At 43.6% G+C, this 19,026-nt stretch overlaps 1 protein-coding gene across 1 annotated transcript in view; it reads right to left on the bottom strand.

Annotated features, from left to right (window-relative positions):
* HERC2 (HECT and RLD domain containing E3 ubiquitin protein ligase 2) overlaps nucleotides 1-19,026 on the bottom strand; it is a 921,269-nt gene that overhangs the window by 82,826 nt on the left and 819,417 nt on the right. Inside the window, 3 exon segments of the mRNA XM_030201308.1 lie at nucleotides 274-471; nucleotides 4,745-4,932; nucleotides 8,744-8,883. Of these exon segments, the coding sequence (XP_030057168.1) occupies nucleotides 274-471; nucleotides 4,745-4,932; nucleotides 8,744-8,883 (526 nt within the window).

Below are 19,026 nucleotides of genomic sequence, written 5' to 3'. Positions count from 1 at the left end.
CAGCCATTTTGAATTTCAAAACTATAGTGGGGCAGGAAATTTAATTCTGAAACTCCAAGGTCATGATTTAACTACCAGTTACAATGCTTGAGAATTGTTTTTTAAGATTGTAATTTCTGGTATATGGAATCTATTAAATTTATACAAAACTTACTAGTTACTCCTTTCATCTAGCATTGTAATCTGCATCTATATTCTCACTAGTATTATAGCATTCCATAACCATCCTTCACGTTCCATAAAACTAAACACATATAGAGCATCAGTAAGTACCTTTCCTTGTGATATAAGAATTCCTCGTAGAGTATCAAAGCCAATAGAAGGTCCTTGTCCAGTCTCATCAAGGTGTCCCTCCAGGTCAAACATAGGAATACATGGACAAAATAATTCAGAAATATAATGCAACAGTAACAGTCTATTCCTCAAGCCAATTATTGGTATTTCTTGTAGGTGGTTATATTCCATGGGAACCTATAAAAAAACAGCCAGAGTGAGATATTTCAAGTCATTTAACATAAAACAATATTTTTGGTGAAAAATAATCTAGTAGGTAGTGAAAAGGACTGTAAACCACATTTTCCACCGACACTCACTGCCACCTTCAGCAAGCCAGTTTGTCTTCTGTTGCTTCAGGCAACTATGTACATTGGAGGCTCTATAGTACAGGGAATTATTTCACCTGAATCATAAAAATGTTATAAGCCTGTTTAACTCTTACTGGAAAAGGTGGCTAAACAATCTAAATTTCCTTTTTGTTTCCATACTGAAATAGGGAGAAACCAAGAACTATCACTAAGGGGTCAAGTAGTCATATAAGGGAGCAAAAGGCCCTTATATGGCAGCTTGACCATAGGAGCTAGGGCTTCCAGATGCCATTTTGAACCAAGGATTTCAAAGGAGCAGGAGTGACTAAGGATTGCTCCTGCATCCCACCAGACACTGGAGATGGGATCAAGGGATTGGGAAAGTTTTTGTCTAGGGGGGGGGGGGAGGGAGGGTTGAAAAGGCTATCAATGTATGGGGAAGGGGGATCAGAAGAGTTACTAGTATGTAAGGAGGGGAGATCTGAAGGAGAGTTTGCCCCCTGCTTTTGCACCTGCCTTTTACACTGTCATGTCTTGAACAGTTTCCAGGATGCAGGAGGGAGAGCTATAGATATGCATACTCAAAGGCGGGGGTGTGGGGGGGGTCACTGGGTAGGGCTGGTTTCTTTCTAGTCTTGTTCCTGAGGATGGGGACTATAACAGTCGAAGTCAAACCTATATAGCGTGGGGTGTTATCTTTTTTCAGGGTGTGGGTATGGGCAGGTGGGTGGGGTGAGGTTCTTCTCTGTATTTGAATTACAGTTATTATTTAGTGTTTCTGTTTGCTTCACTTTGTGTGGCTGTGCCATGTTCTCATCAATGAATACAAACAGATTTTGAAATAAATATCTCGGGGCAGGTGTAAATGCTGGCATTTATAAATTTTTTTCTTTTCATATCTATGAATATTCCCTTTGTAAATGGGGATCACCCAATTATATTAGGCCTTCCCAAACCACTCCCTCTCCACACCCCCTTTCTATTTAGATATGCAATGGATCACCATATGTAAATACCAGCTTTCTAAAATCCCTACTTGCACATGTAGGTGATCTACACTTGAAGAACTATTTATAGTACACTAGTAAAACAGGCCCATTTCTGACACAAATGAAACGGGCGCTAGCAAGGTTTTCCTCGGAGTGTCTATGTTTCAAAGAGTATGTGTGGATTGTGTGTGAGAGAGAGAGAGTGAATGTGCGAGTGTGGTGTGTGTGACAGAGAGTGAGACTGCTGGGTGTGAGTGTGCTCCTCTGGTCCCATCTCCAGCCACCCAGCGATTCTCCTCTCTCCCCTGCTCCCCTCCAGCCACCCAGCGATTCTATTTTTTTCCCTTGCCCCCTCCAGCCACCCACCGATGCTCTTCTCTCCCCTGCCCACCTCCAGCCACCCAGCGAGTCTCCTCTGTTCCCTGCCCCCCTCCAGCCACCCAGCGATTCTCCTCTCTCCCCTGCCCCCCCTCCAGCCACCCAGTGATTTTCCTGTGTCCCCTGCCCCCCTCCAGTCACCCAGCAATTCTCCTTTTTCCCTTGCCCCCCCCTCCAGCCACCCAGCGAATCTCCTCTCTCCCCTGCCCCCCTCTCCAGCTACCCAGCAATTCTCCTCTTTCCCCTGCCCCCCCTCCAGCCACCCAGCAATTCTCCTGTGTCTCCTGCTCCCCCAGCCACCCAGCAATTCTCCTCTCTCCCCTGCCCCCCCTCCAGCCACACAGCAATTGTCCTATCTCCCCTGCCCCCCCTCCAGCCACTCCTCCACTTTAATCAGCATATATTAAATTCCCCCCATGTGCTACAGAAAAGCATAGAGCACATCCTATATAATAAAACACACCTCCAACGTTCTGAAGCCGAGAAAGTGAAGCCTTCAAGCCTTGAAGCATTTGTGCGCTCTGTAAGGCTCCATCTCCTCAACTGACGACACGTAGTTTTGAAACGTTGCAGGAATGCTTCAAGGCTTGAAGGCTTCACTTTCTCGGCTTCAGAACGTTGGAGGTGCATTTTATTATATAGGATATGGGGATACTTAGTACATAAGCACATAAGTATTGCCATACTGGGACAGACCAAAGGTCCATCAAGCCCAGCATCCTGTTTCCAACAGTGGCCAATACAGGTCACAAATACCTGGCAAGATCCCAAAAACGTACAAAACATTTTATACTGTTTATCCCAGAAATAGTGGATTTTCCCCAAGTCCATTTAATAATGGTCTATGGACTTTAGGAAGCTGTCCAAACCTTTTTTAAACTCCGCTAAGCTAACTGCATTTACCACATTCTCTGGCAATGAATTCCAGAGTTTAATTACACCTTGAGTGAAGAAAAAGTTTCTCCAATTTGTTTTAAATTTACTACATTGTAGCTTCAATCGCATGCCCCTAGTCCAAGTATTTTTGGAAAGCGTAAACAGACACTTCACATCTACCCGTTCCACTCCACTCATTATTTTATAGATCTCTATCATATCTCTCCTCAGCTGCCTTTTCTCCAAGCTGAAGAGCCCTAGCCACTTTAGCCTTTCCTAATAGGGAAGTCGTCCCATCCCTTTTAATATTTTCGTCGCCCCTCTCTGCACCTTTTCTAATTCCACTATATCTTTTCTGAGATGTGGCAACCAGAATTGAACACAATATTTGAGATGCAGTCGCACCATGGAGCGATACAAAGGCATTATAACGTCCTAATTTTTGTTTTCCATTCCTTTCCTAATAATACCTAACATTCTATTGGCTTTCTTAGCCTCAGTAGCACACTGAGCAGAAGGTTTCTATGTATCATCAGTGACAACACCTAGATCCCTTTCTTGGTCTGTGACTCCTAACGTGGAACCTTGCATGATGTAGCTATAATTCAGGTTCCTCTTTCCCATATGCATCACTTTGCACTTGCTCACATTAAACGTCATCTGCCATTTAAACACCCAGTCTCGTAAGGTCTTCTTGTAATTTTTCACAATCCTCCCGTGATTTAACGACCTTTAATAACTTTGTGTTATCAGCAAATTTAATTACCTCACTAGTTACTCCCATCTCTAGGTCATTCATAAATATGTTAAAAAACAGCGGTCCCAGCACAGACCCCTGGGGAACCCCACTAACTACCCTTCTCCCATTGAGAATACTGACCATTTAACCATACTTTCTGTTTTCTATCTTGTAACCAGTTTTTAATCCACAACAGAACACTACCTCCTATCCCATGACTCTCTAATTTCCTCTGGAGTCTTTCATGAGGTACTTTGTGAAACGCCTTCTGAAAATCCAGATACACAATATCAACCAGCTCACCTTTATCCACGTGTTTGTTCATCCCTTCAAAGAAATGTAGTAGATTGGTGAGGCAAGATTTCCCTTCACTAAGTCCATGTTGACTTTGTCTCATTAATCCATGCTTTTGAATATACACTGTAATTTTGTTCTTTATAATAGTCTCTACCATTTTGCCCGGCACCGACGTCAGAATCATTGTTCTATAATTTCCCGGATCTCCTCTTGAACCTTTTTAAAAAGTTGGCGTTACATTGGCCACCCTCTAATCTTCCGGTACCACACTCGATTTTAAGGATAAATTACATATTACTAACAATAGCTCTGCAAGTTCATTTTTTCTGTTCTATCAGTACTCTGAGATGAATACCATCTAGTCCAGGAGATTTGCTACTCTTCAATTTGCAGAACTGCCCCATTACATCCTCCAGGTTTACAGAGAATTCATTAAGTTTCTCCGACTCATCAGCTTCGAATACCATTTCTGGCACCGGTATCTCACCCAAATCTTCCTCGGTGAAGACCGAAGCAAAGAATTCATTTAATCTCTCCGCTACGGCTTTGTCTTCCCTTATCGCCCCTTTTACTCCTTGGTCATCTAGTGGTCCAACCGATTCTTTTGCCAGCTTCCTGCTTCTAAAATAACGGCCTTCGTTAGTAAATCGACAGTAATAGGACCTGGTTCAACTAATGTGTGTTAAATCCATAGTTTGTTATTTGAGATTACAGAGAGTCACAGTTCCGTGGCTTGAGTGAAATAAGTTTAAAGGCTTTAAGAATAGGAAAATGGTGTTCCTGCTTAGTTCAATGTATCACATTAATAATCACATTGTATCTGTAGGTTATCAAAAAGGAAGACGTTTACTTCAAAGTCCTTCAGCATAACTAAATCATACCTGCAGAGGGAGTTTGCCTGCATTAGCAGGTTTACTAGTAGACCAGGCCAAAGTGTGAGCAGAACCACAAGCTACTCTGTTTATCTTTTTACTCTGAAGCGCAGCAACCAGTCGTGGTCTTTGGATGGCATTGGTTGTTCCATCTCCAAGCTGTCCTTCATCATTATCTCCCCATGTATATACTTCACCTAAAACAAATAATTTTTTAAACATATGATTAAGAAATAATATTCAAACAGATCAATTAAAAAAAGGGTTTCGCCTCTGTAAGGTAGCCTACATTATTATGCTCTGTAATGTGGCCTGAAACCTTCTGCAATTTTGCAAATAAAACACAGAGATCTATTGCAATGCCAGCCATACCTGGCATCAGCTGAAAGTGCAATACTTGAGCTCTAAAAATATAGCAAACTCATTGTGAGACCCGGGCGATGGTTATGAAGTGGCCATGGGAATAACTCAGCCAGACAAGGTATACAAATGTGAAAAGAAATGGGTACAAATTGTATACAGTGACTGCAGCCACATCTGCTGGGGCTCCTAATCTTCCTTCCCTGGGCCTCCTTAACGTCAGCCTGGCCCTGTCTTTTAAGTCCCAGTTGACTCCGTCCCTCCTGACTCATTTCCTCCCAGGGCGAAATCAGTGCTCTTAAGATAGCCCAGGCTATTTAGAGAGGGACTTTTATTAATGGTGAGGGGCACGTTCTATAAACCCCCTTACACTCATCTTAAAATTCATCCCCAGATAAGTAATCAAATTTCCTCAACCAAATTTGTTGTTAAAGTCTATACACTGATGCAAAAGATCACCCACTGCAAATCGGAAACTATTGCATATTTTATTAAGAAAGCTGACACATTAAAAGCAGGTGTGAAAATCTGTGATTACTTATGCCAGAAGTAAGTTTCCAAATAAAAATAAATGCTTACAGTTGTACAAATTTTGTCCCATTGTGGAAAGTCTAAAAATTGCCCCACAGCAATATAATATACGATGAAAGAAAACGATAAAAAGACAATCAATTTGCCCAGTCGTTGTAGTCTCATCGCTAAGGCCACATCCTAGCTTCCAACCATATAGGGTAAGCATACAGGAGCCAGCACTAAGGGTGCTTAAGCACCCCCAATATTGAGAAAATTCCATGTGTCCAGGGAGGGGTTATTTCCATTGGGTTTAGCACCCCAATGATTTTTTAAAGTTGGCTCATATAGGTGAGCATATTTACATGCTTCATTTTCCAGGACAATCTTGTTTTTGTCTTCCTCATTTGTATTCTACCATCTAGAGTAGATAAACATACATAAGTACGTTAGCTCTCTCCAGCACTCCATTTTTCTAACGTTTAACCACAAAGCTTGATAATAAATTTATACAAAACCCACTGGAAATTTTAACTGTCTGCATCCACTGAGTCCCCATTTGAGCCAGCCTCTCACTCCTGCTAACATCAGCTACTCACACCTTTAATCAGGGCCGCCGAAAGGGGGGGGGGGGGGGGGCAAAATTCTCCGGTCCTGGAACTCCAAGGAGGGCCCGGCGCCGGGGTCTTTCGCTCTCTCCTGCTCCCAGGCTGCCGGTGCCGCAGTCCCCAGTCTCCACCTACCTACCCTCAGCTCCCTTCTGTCTGCCATCCGACCACCTTCATTAAAACAAACAAAAAAAAAAATCTTGAAATTGGCAGCGCAGCGCCTTCTATGTGAAAGCACCAGATTGCCTCGGGCGGGCCTTGCCGCCCTTTTTTTTTTTTTTAAATGAAGGTGGTCGGATGGCAGACAGAAGGGAGCTGAGGGTAGGTAGGTGGAGACTGGGGACTGCGGCACCGGCAGCCTGGGAGCAAGAGAGGGAAGCTGACAGCAGTAGTGATTGGGGGAGCGGGGCTGGGGGTGGCCTTGCCCCAGGCCTGGCTCAGTCTCTCAGCGGCCCTGCCTTTAATTACCTAATTATGGAACAAACATTCTTGGCGAGTCTCTTGATTATTTTTGTAAGAATTGGTGGCCGAAAGCAATTAAAATGTGAGGAAAAGAACTGCATGGTTGTAGAGTATTTCACATTAAAGTAGCCCCTCACTCCTGTTGCAGATTGAGATGGAATATGTCAAAAGCAAAGAGATAGCATATGAAAAGAAACGGAAAAAGTACTATCTATGAGAGAAGTAAAAAACAAATACAGGACTGAGAAGGATAGAGGAAGGAGAAGGTGAAAAAGGAAGAGATATAGAGAAAGGATATAGAGACTTCCTAGCTTTGGGAAGAAAGCAAAGTTAGGAAATAGACGGACAGTTGGAAGAGGAGAAGAGAGATATTGGAGGATCTCAGAGAAGAGAATCTGGCTGAGACTCTTGCAGCTGGCAACACTGATGTAAGTACAGGTAAGATACATTGTAAGCATCAGTTCAGAGCTTAACCTGAGAGTTAGCCTAACCAAGGCTTCAAGGCCTACTCCAAAATGTCAGCTAAAGGCATCTGGGAGATTTTGCAAGTAGCCCTGACCTCCTCCCCCCCCCCCCCCCCCCCCCCCCAGTAGTCTGATCTCTGGTGATGTGAATACAAATAGACAGGATGTTTCTTACCCCTTTGGGCATAGTTTACATGTCTTACCACCTGTGCTTTAGAGCAACAAAAGATACCAGAACCAGTGCTCAGCAGAACAAAAGGAGGCCAGACAAACTGACAACAACTAGTGGACCTTCAAAGGAATCCACACCTCTTGGGTAATGAGACATCAGCTCAAACAAACTAAATTATTAAATGGGAATATTCTGGAAAAAGAGAGTTCAGGGATATAAAAGGACACATTCACACCCAGGACGCAAGCACACACACACACACCCAGACACATACACCCCCTCATACTTGCAGACATTTTTTCTGAGAAAGCCATTCCATACATACATCCCCCTTCCTTCAGTTCTCAACAGGACGGGCTGGAGCATCTCTAGAATCGATGCAGGTGCCCTGATACCTTGTCGCTGCATGGTTCCATGAGGTACCCCAGCTCCTCCCAAAGCAAGGCCTGGATCTGTTCTTCAAGGGCAGGCATTGCCAAAGGTGGGAGGAATGCCACTGTGTCCAAAGCCTCAGAAGGCTTCGGTGGGTCAGCACCGCAACCACAGAGGGGTAGAAGTCCTCACAGCACTGACGCTTCTTGGGTGCCAATGATGTCAATGCCTCAGAGCTCCTAGCACTGTGTGACAAGGACTGATGCTTCACATAGAGGAAGGTGGAGACCTTCTCAGTGCTAGAGTGTCACCAGTGTCCGGTGCAGCTCCTGAGGCCATAGGGACTGATACTCCCGATGCCAATGTTGATGAATTGGATTTCTCTCTCAGACCATCTCCCTGGATTTCACGGTCCTCTTCTGCATTTGAGCACAGAGTACAGCTTAGAGGATCATGGTTCCTCAGTGCCCAAAGTAAACTTTCTGGGGCCATTGGCTGGCTTTGGAGACATCAAGGGAAAGACAGTCACAGCAAAATCAAATGACTCAATGATGCAGGGAGGAAAAACAAACAGAGAGAAATGGTCTACAGCTGTGAAAAAAGAAAGCAAACAAAAGTTCTAAAAAAAATAAATGAAAGGGATTCACAAAGGGAATCAAAAATATTGTCCAGGAAGGAACAATGAAGAAAATTTAAAAAAAAAAAATCAAAAACCTGAAGAGAATCATGCTGCGAGTAAGACACATCTTGCCAGCTTCACAGAGAGAAAAAGAACGGTGATCCTGTGCAATTGCAGCGGACAGGAAGGCAATCGTGCACATGCAGTGCGAATCTACAAAAGGCTTCTTAAAGTAATAGGTATGCTGGGTAGCGGCTGCACCAGGGCTCTTTCGGGGACAACACCCCACATGTAAGAAACTAAGTCCTGCTTGTCCTTGGAGAACACATGTACAATAGCACAAGGCATTGGTGGAGGCCACTGAACATAATACATATAAATACAACAATGCATTGTTGCAGGTCAATGAACTATGATTTTTAAGAATCTTTTTTTACTTACCATCTTCTGTACAGCAAACACAATGTAAGGAACCAGTAGCAATAGCAATGACTTTTTTCCCTTGCAACCCTTGAACTTGACGAGGTCTTCTAACATGGTCATCTGATCCATGACCTAATCGATGATAATCACCTTTGCCCCTGTACACACACAAGATAGAATACATCCATAAGCATCAACAACTAGTCATTTGTATTTGTGAAGCCATGATAAATATAAAAACCTGTGAAGAGTAGCTACTGCCAAAGTTTCAAAATAGTTGCTAGATGTTTACAGCACTAAAAAGATACACATAGAGCTTACAAATTAGTTGACACAAACAAGAACAATGCACTTCTAATCACCACTTAACCATATAGTAAACATGTTTTGTGTGTGTGAGTGCTAAGATCTAGAAGCGTATGTGTTTCAGAATTTAAAAACAATCTAAAAAAATGATGGAATCAAAACTCTACCTGCTGGGACTGTGGCCAGAAATAAAGAAAATTAATAGCAGCAAGATGTAAACTAGCCTATTGCTGGAAGTGTGGGGACCTTCCTATCAAAGAACATTGGCTGAGATTGAGGAGGGTGCTGTTAATCCAAGTGGCAAACCTAAAGAAAGTCTGAAGAACACTATTTAACATATTTATAAATGATCTAGAAATTAGAACGAGTGACGTGATTAAATTTGCAGATGACACAAAGTTGTCAAAACACATGTGGACTGTGTAAAACTGCAGAAAGACCTTAGGAAATTGGAATACTGGACATCCCAATGGCAGACTTTTTATAATTACAAAGTTACTGATGTTAGATTTTGTAAGTTTGCTATTATTTTTCCACAATTTGCTACGGATATCTGATCCAGTGCTGGTGAGTAATAAAATATATATTTTTTCTCTAATTCCTGTCTAACCTTTCTTCTGTGTTCAGAGAATAGTATAGCCAAACAAACGCAGCCAGTACAAATTGGTGACCTCCGACATTTAGTGCAGCGCTATAATTTACAAGAATTTATTTTTTAATTACATCTTTTGTGATTGGTGTTCATAATTACCACAGTGTAGACCAGGACCCGTCCTGCACGAGTGTAGACCAGGAATTGTCCTGTATGCATGTAAGTGAAATCCAGTTGATCACCGGACACCCAGTCCCAAGTTCTCCCCCTCTTTCACTATGATTCGTAAGTATATAATTGCTACTCTCTTGGGATAGGTTTTCTTATCGTAATTGAGCTCTGTTTCACAGTTCACATTCTTTGAATTTTTTCTTTGTTCCTCACGATGCCTGACTCCCTTTTACAAATGGTATGTGCTCCGACTCCTTTGATTACTAAAGCTACAGTCCTTTATACAAAAAAAAAAAAAAAAAAAAGGCACAGGGTTCCTAAAAAGAATTCCTCCTTCTTGTGGCCACAGGAGGCTTCATTAGATCTTTGTGTCTTGGCGAGAAGGATGCTAGGCTACATAGAGAGGGGTATAACCAGCAGAAGAAAGGAGGTGTTGATGCCCCTCTACAAGTCGTTGGTGAAGCCCCACTTGGAGTATTGTGTTCAGTTTTGGAGGCCGTATCCTGTTAAAGAAGTAAAAAGACTGGAAGTGGTGCAAAGAAAAGCTACAAAAATGGTATGGGATTTGCGTTGCAAACCGTACGAGGAGACTTGCCTGCCTGAATATGTATACCTTGAAGTAAATGAGAAACAGGGGTGACATGATACAGACGTTCAAATATTTGAAAGGTATTAATCCGCAAACAAACCTTTTCCGGAGATGGGAAGGCAGTAGAACTAGAGGACATGGATTGAGGTTGAAGGGAGGCACACTCAGGAGTAATGTCAGGAAGCAGTTTTTCAGAGAGAGGTTGGTGGATACATGGAATGCCCTCCTATGGAAGGTGGTGGCGATGAAAACAGTAATGGAATTCAAACATGTGTGGAATAAACACAAAGGAATCCTGTTTAGAAGGAATGGATCCACGGAATCTTAGCGGAGATTGGGTAGCGACACTGGTAATTGGGAAGCAAAACCGGTGCTGGGCAGACTTCCATGGTCCACGCCCTGATTGTGACTGAATAGATATGGATGGGCTTGAATGTAAATTTTAAGGGGCTTCAATGTTAGGTTCAAGAAGAGTGCTGGCAGACTTCTACGGTCTGTAATCTGAGAATGGCAAGGACAAATCAAACTCGGGTATACATATAAAGTATCGCATATCATGTAAAATGAGTTTATCTTGTTGGGCACACTGGATGGACCGTACAAGTTTTTATCTGTCGTCATTTACTATGTTACTATGTTCTGTTGCTCAATGAATAGTTAAGCTCTGGAACTCGTTGCTGGAGGATGTGGTAACAGCAGGTAACGTATGTGGATTTAAAAAATGTTTGGACAAGTACCTGGAGGAACAGTCTGATATTGAGATAGACATGGGGAAACCACTACTTACCTTGGGATTGGTAGCAAGAAATATTGTACTATTTAGGTTTCTGCCAGGTACTTGTGACCTGGATTGGCCACTGTTGGAAATAGGATACTGGGCTAGATGGACTATTGGTCTGACTCAGTATGGCTGTTCTTAATTTCTTATGAATTCAAGAAAGCTTGGGACTGGAAAACAGGATCACTAGGGGAGAGGAAGGGATAGCAGATGGTACGGATGGGCAGATTGGATAGACCATATAGTCCTTATCTGCCTTTATATTTCTTAGTTCAATGGTTATTTTTTGGATAAAGAATGATCTCTTTTCTATAATATATCAAGAGAGAGGAGGGATGTCAGGGAGGCAACATTTGAGTGATATAAGAATTGTTGGAGATTCCTTAGAAAAGATAAATACAAAGTTTTAAATTTCATCATGAGTTTGGTTTCTGCTACCTTTGCCAGTAGTCTACTCCAGACGTCAACCTTTTTTTCAATAAAGACATTTTTTCTCACATTTTGTCTGCTCCTTCTTCACTGCAGGTTCATATTATGAATTTCCTCTTCTATGAAAGATTCCTCTATACTCTCTGGCAATTGAAATTTTAGTAGGGCCTCCTCAACACTATTAGTCACCATCTGGAGATGAGGCCTCCAGAAATCCAAGACTAATTCTGAGTATGGTTCAGTTCAATTCAGAGTTAATACTGAAACATAAAGTACAGTGACCTCTAAACCCTACATTTTTTTTTTTACTATAAGATCAGTCACACTGTCTCTACTTATTAATACCAAATCCAGGGCAGCCTCCTCTCAAGTGGGCTCTTCATGAAAATAACTGCATCAATAAATCTGTACTGTCACAAATTGTTTATAACCACAACACACAAAAAAATCTAAATGAAGAGGAGGAAGTGACGTCAGCGTCGGGGATGGACGCATGATTCCGGAGCTCCGCTAGAGCGACGGTGAAAAAGGCGAAAAACTCCCTGAAAATCCGGCCTCCAGATAAGGAACATAGCGGCCAGCGCAAGCTTATGGCGACCTGAAAAAAACTAGACAAGTTTACATTTACGGCGGAGAAACGCAACGGAGCAGCGAACTCCGGCAGTATATCGCACGACACGCGCCAAAATGGCTGCCGCAGACTCCGAGTCGGAGACGGAGGGCCTCATAGAGCAACATGAAAGCGACACGGAGATCACCAAGAAGGAAGTCGCTCGCTGGTTTAAGGCCCTGAAAGCGGAGATGTCAGCTGTTCGCAAGACGATCAAGGATGCAGTCACTGACTTACAGAAAGATATGCGGGAAATCGGACATAGAATGGAGCAGGCAGAGGGTGAGCTGGAGCACGTGGGGAGCGAGGTACAAGAGTTAAAGTCAGAACTTCAATCCCTGAAAGAGGATAAGGCTAAAATGGAACTGGACCTGGAGGACTTGGAAAATCGCTCAAGGCGAAGTAACCTCAGATTTAAAGGTATACCGGATACTGATCAAAATATGGATTGTGCTAAAATCATTAGAGAAATATGTGCTCTTATTCTGGGAGAGATTGGAGAGACTCAATAGGAACAAGGAGACTCTGCAATCCAGTTTGACAGAGTACATAGAAGCTTGGGACCCAGGCGGTCCTCCCAACCTCGAGATATAGTCGTCTGCTTTTCAAGTTATACAATCAAGGACATGATTTGGAGAAAAGCAAGAGCTAAGGGAGAGGTCCTCTGGGAAAACCAGAAAATTACGATATTTCAAGATCTTGCATCAGGCACCCTCCAACGGAGAAGGGCATTTAAAGATCTTACTCAGTACCTTCAGCACTCCAGCATTAGATATAGATGGACTTTTCCCTTCGGATTGCAATTTACAGTTGGAGGTCAATCCCAGAGGGTGTCGCGGTTAGGAGAAGCGTGGACTATATTGAAGGATCTGGGCTGTAAGGATTTGCCACCAGAAGCTTCTGGACCAACCTCTACAATTATGAATCAGTCACGTATGGTGCCTACATGGCAGAGAGTGGGATCCAGAAAGGAATCAGGTCCTCGGGGATCTCCAAAGAGGAGCGGGACTTGAGCACAGGATCGTGAGAACTGGATGCATATCATATAATTATATAACCAGTTGGTTGAATATGTTTATATTAGGTGACAGTTTCATGTCACTCCTGAAATGCTGTTAATAAATATGTTTTATGTTGGCTAGCAATAATATTAAGAATATGGGTTACATGATAAGAGAGAGGGATAAAGATAGGAACAGTTTATAGCAGTTGGGTTTTCATATGCAGTCTAATAATAGTCTGCTCTGGCGAGGAGTTACTTCCTCAGAACCGTCAGCTGGCAGGTTTTATACCAGCTACTTCGGGGGGGGGGGGGGGAGGGGAGGGGAAGGGGGGTCAGGGGCTAAGAGTGGGTACATGGAATGTCAATGGGTTGAATTCCCCATCAAAACGCAGTCTTGTATTTCGTGAGGTGCAACGGCTTCATTGGGACATAGTAATGCTACAGGAAACACATATTAGGAGTGGTGACGCCCATTTGCTCAAACACAAAGCTTTTGCTGATTGTATAGCCCATTTTGATAAAAGGGGAGGAAAAGTGGGAGGGCTCGTAATCTATGTTCGGAAGGGTATACCATTTATAATTGATGATATTTATAAAGATGATCTAGGCAGATGTTTGGCGGTAAAGGGACTTATATATGGAAAGCCTGTGACCATTGTGAATGTATATGCTCCGAATATGGGGCAGGGGGACTTTTTTGATAAGATGACAGAGGAGCTTTCCCAATTCCAACAAGGTCATATGATTTTAGGAGGTGATTTTAATACATATATATCACCAATGGACCATTCTAGAGGAGGAGGTAGTATAAATGTGACCCACAGTAAAAAACTAAAACATTTGACCTCACAGTTAGATTTAGTTGAAGTTTGGAGGCTCAGACACCCAGGCCAAAAGACATATACATTTTTTTCTCACTCACAAACCACATATACCAGAATAGATATGATTTGGTGTAGTTGCACACTCTGGGATAGTGTGTTAGATTCTGAGATTGGTCCCATTAATATTTCAGACCATGCTCCAGTAGATCTTGAACTGAAGGGGTGGAGGGAGGAGGATCGGCTCCTCTTCTGGAGATTAAATGAGTCATTACTGGGGGATCACAGAATTTGTGCAGATATTCGTAAAGTGATCCAGACTTACTGTACAATCAATGACACGGGGGAGGTTTCGGATGGGACTCTATGGGATGCATTGAAGGTGGTAGTACGAGGGCATCTCATAAAGTGGGGGGCTCGTAGAAAGCGCGCCAGGGAAGCAGCAGAACTCAATTTGAGATCTAGACTGGTTCATCTGGAAAGATAACATCATGCGGGGGGTTTGGCACAAGACCTGCAAGAGCTCAGGAGGTGCCGGATGGAACTAGAAAAATTACAAGTAGTACGGGTGGAATTTATGAGGAAGCTTCTCCAACATAAATTTTATGTATATAGTAATAAGTCAGGGAAAATGCTGGCCAATTGCATTAAGGCTAGGCAGAGAAATCATACCATTACAAAAATTAAAGGCCCAGGGGACCAGCTATGTTACAGGGATGACGAAATTAGAACTCAATTTCTAACTTTTTATAAAGAGCTCTATAAAAGAGAATTAAGGTTGGAAGCTGCTGAGATTCGACAGAGTTTTGAGGGACTTGGGCTGTCCAAACTGACTAGCGAGGAGAGCCGTAAGCTGGAAGCTCCATTTCGTCTTGATGAAATCACAGGAGTCATCAAGAATCTTAAGGGAGGAAAGGCCCCTGGATTGGATGGCTACTCCGCCAAATTTTACAAACTTTTCGCGGGGAAGTGGGACCTTTGTTGATGAGAGTGGGTAATGCTTGTTGTGATGGTCAGTCATTGCCCGTTAGTATGCATGAGGCGGGAATATCTCTGCTATTAAAGCCAGGGAGGGACCCGGCTATATGTGGGTCCTATAGACCAATCTCGCTGATCAATTTAGATATAAAAATATTATCTAAAGTATTGGCAGATCGGCTAGGTGCAATTCTACCAAAATTAGTACATACTGACCAATCTGGGTTTGTTAAGGGCCGGCAGATAGCGGATAATGTACGTCGTACACTGCATGTTATATGGGAGGCTAAGAGACAGGCTATACCGGTCACTTTACTAAGTACAGATGCAGAAAAAGCATTTGATAGGGTGGAGTGGCCCTATCTTTGGGAAGTTATGGAACATATGGGAGTTGGGACTGGTCTAATGGGATGGCTTCATAGGTTATATGAAAGACCAATAGCTCGATTAAAAATCAATGGTGGGTACACGTCGACATTTCAGATAGAACGTGGAACTCGCCAGGGCTGCCCATTGTCTCCGCTGCTTTTCGCGCTCTATATAGAGCCGTTAGCGCAGAAGATTCGAGAATCTGCGGATGTAAAAGGGATAGTAATCGGGACTGTAGCACATAAATTAGCATTATTTGCGGACGACGTGTTATTTTTTGTGGGCAGCCCTGCATTGACCCTCCCAAATCTGATGGTAGCTTTAGCAGAGTATGGACGCATGTCAGGCTTTAAGATCAATTATGATAAATCGGAGCTGTTGGGGGTTTCCATCACACAGGCCTGGATGCAAGAGCTCATGCGAACATACCCGTTTCGTGTGCGGCAAGATAAGATTAAATATCTGGGGGTCAGGATACCTATAAAGATTTCACAATTATTTAATCTGAACTATATACCACTTTTTCAGCAGGTGCGAACAGACATGGAAGCTTGGACGGGGAAATGGCTGTCGTGGTGGGGGCGCATAGCAGTTGTTCGAATGAATATTTTACCTCGAGTGCTATTCTTCTTTCAGACATTACCAATATTGGTGCCTAAGGGGGAGTTGGAGAAATTGCAGAGAGCTCTTTTGAGATTTATTTGGGAGGGCAAAGCGCCTAGGCAAAGCAGAAAGTTGTTATGGAAGTCAGTGGATTTGGGGGGGACGAGGGGTTCCAAACCTCAAATGGTATTACTGGGCTGCTCAATTAAAGTTTATCTCCGCATGGAGCCAAGACAGGCTTTCAGTGGTGGCCCAGCTTGATCAATTTATGGTGCCGAACCATTGTTTAAAATCGATACTCTGGGCCTCCTTTCCACGTAGGACATACACAACATTGACTTCCAACCCATTCGTGCAACACCTCTTAATATTGTGGGCAGTGGTTAGAAGTAAATTGTGGCGGTCCAGGCTTACTTCATCTTATGCACACATTGGGGGGGAACCAGGGTTTCAGATAGGGATGGGTCATCCGGTGGCGAGGAGATGGGTAGAGAAGGGGATAATCTGTTTTAGAGATCTACTGGATGATGGACAAATGGTTCCCTTTGCAGAGCTTAAGGAGCAAAATGGGATTTTAGACACTGAACAATTCTTCTACATACAAGTTAAACATTATATACAAACACAAGGGTGGTTGAAGGCGGATCCAGAGGAGTATGAGGGACTGGAGAACTTATGGGGCTCCTTGGGGAAAATGAAAGGTACTATCTCTATATTGTATAGATTTTTAAGGGGTAGGACCTTTGAGAAATGTCCTTATATGCTTCAGTGGGAACGGGACTTGCAAAGGGAATTTACAGCACACGAGTGGAAGGCGATTATAGTTGAAGTTACTAAAGCCTCAACCTGTGTGCTGATAAAGGAAAATGCTTATAAAATCTTGTCACGATGGTATTATACCCCACACAGATTGCATGTTATGTTTCCAGGGACTTCACAATAGTGTTGGAGATGTGGAGATGAGGAGGGGACCTTTCTACATATTTGGTGGTCCTGTGCAAAAATACAGGTCTTCTGGGGAAATGTTGCTGCAAAGATAGCAGCCCACACGGGGAAGCCATTCCAGTGCGAACATCAATGGTGTCTGCTTGGATTGGGTAATAGACGAGGAGCCAAATGGCAGAGCCGGTTTAAAAGAATGTGTTTAGCAGCAGCAAAAACTGTCATAGCAAGGCATTGGAAGCAATTAGAGGCACCCTCGGAAGAGGACTGGCTCTTGAAGCTATCTTTGATCGGTGAAATGGAGAAACTTACGGACAAGAGATTGGGACGTTATAATGAATCCTCAGAGTTATGGACTCAATATCGGAATTTAACTCACATGACATAAAAAAATTAAATGTATAACTTGCTTGGGGGGGGGGGGAGGGGTGGGGAGAGGGATGGGGAGGGGAATTTTTTGGATTGTGTCAGTGATTGATTGTTTGATAAGCAATATGTTTGTTAATATACAAAATCAATAAATATTTACAAATTAAAAAAAAAAATCTAAATGAAACCAGAGGATAAGGCTGTATCATTTCTGCAGATTTAACAACCATTTTAACAACTATGTGTGGTGTTAACACTCTGTACACAGATTTTGTAGATCATCAGTTAGTAGGTGACCATTTTGTCCCACTGCGTCCCGCTCTGTACAGTATTATGGGCGAAGAAACCTCTCCGGCCCACTGAAAGTAAAGGAATAGTCATAGCAGAACACGGCTCAAATACTTCTGATACTACCAATATCTCTGAAACTCAATAGGGCGGGCTCTTGACCGGTCTGGAGGGTCTAGAGGAAAGAAAATTAGCAGGTAAGGCCTAATTTCACCTTCCTCAGCGACCCTCCAGACTGGTCAAGACGCGTGGGAAGTACCAAAGCAGTAGAAATTGAAGGGTGGGACCCTCGCAAAGCAGAAGACAACACAGCCGCTCCAAAACACGCATCCTCTTTTGCCTGAACATCAATCCTATAATGCTTCACAAAGGAATGAATGGACGACCATGCCGCTGCCTTACAAATATCCTGCGGAGGAACAAAACTACTCTCCGCCCAGGAAGCAGCAACCCCCCGAGTTGAATGCGCCTTAAGTAGCGGGGGCACCGTACGCTGCTTCAACAAATAAGCCGAGGCAATAGCCTCCTTCAACCACCTAGCCAGAGTCCCCTTGGAGGCCGCAGCCCCTTTCTTGGGACCTCCAAACAAAACAAACAACCTATCCGAAGCCCGGAATTCTCTCGTTCTGCTCAAATAGGACCGCAAGGCGCGCCGAACATCCAACTTAGCCAACCGACGCTGAGAGATATCCCCCGAACGATTCCCCAACACCGGTAACAAAATCACTTGATTCACATGGAACGCCAAAACCACCTTAGGAACAAAAGAAGGAACCGTACGCAAAGTCACTTTCTCTTTCGCAAAGGACAGAAAAGGCTCCCTACAAGACAAGGCCTGCAGCTCTGAAATTCTACAAGCGGAAGCAATGGCCACCAGAAAAACAGTCTTCAACGTAAGATCCTTACATGTGATGGACGCCAATGGTTCAAATGGAGGACCCACCAGAGTCTCCAAGACCAAATTCAAATCCCAAGGCGGAACCATCGGACGACGGGGCGGCCGAATCAACTTTACTGCCCTCAGGAACCGCCCTACGTCCGGAGAAGCTGCCAAGGAGACTCCTCGAATCTTACCTCTGAAACAAGACAAAGCGGAAACCTGCACCTTCAGGGAAGAAAGCGAGAGCCCCCTGTCCAGACCATCCTGCAAAAACTCCAAAACCTCCATCACCGAAGCCCGCAAAGGGACAAAATTCCGTTCTTGACACCAACTCTCAAAGATGCGCCACACCCGCACATAAGCCAACGACGTGGACTTCTTACGCGACCGCAACATCGTATCAATTACCCTGGCCGAGAAACCCTTCTTTCTCAATCTGTGCCTTTCAAGAGCCAAGCCGTAAGCAAGAATGGAGAGGGGTCAGCCATCTCGATCGGCCCCTGCACCAGACTCACCCGAGGCCCCAGGGGAAACGGGTCCTGCACTAGCAAACGCATCAGATCTCCGTACCAT

This window comes from Microcaecilia unicolor, chromosome 4 (genome assembly GCF_901765095.1).
Source record: "Microcaecilia unicolor chromosome 4, aMicUni1.1, whole genome shotgun sequence".
NCBI classification, from domain to species: domain Eukaryota; kingdom Metazoa; phylum Chordata; class Amphibia; order Gymnophiona; family Siphonopidae; genus Microcaecilia; species Microcaecilia unicolor.
This window is presented reverse-complemented; position numbering and strand designations above follow the sequence as displayed.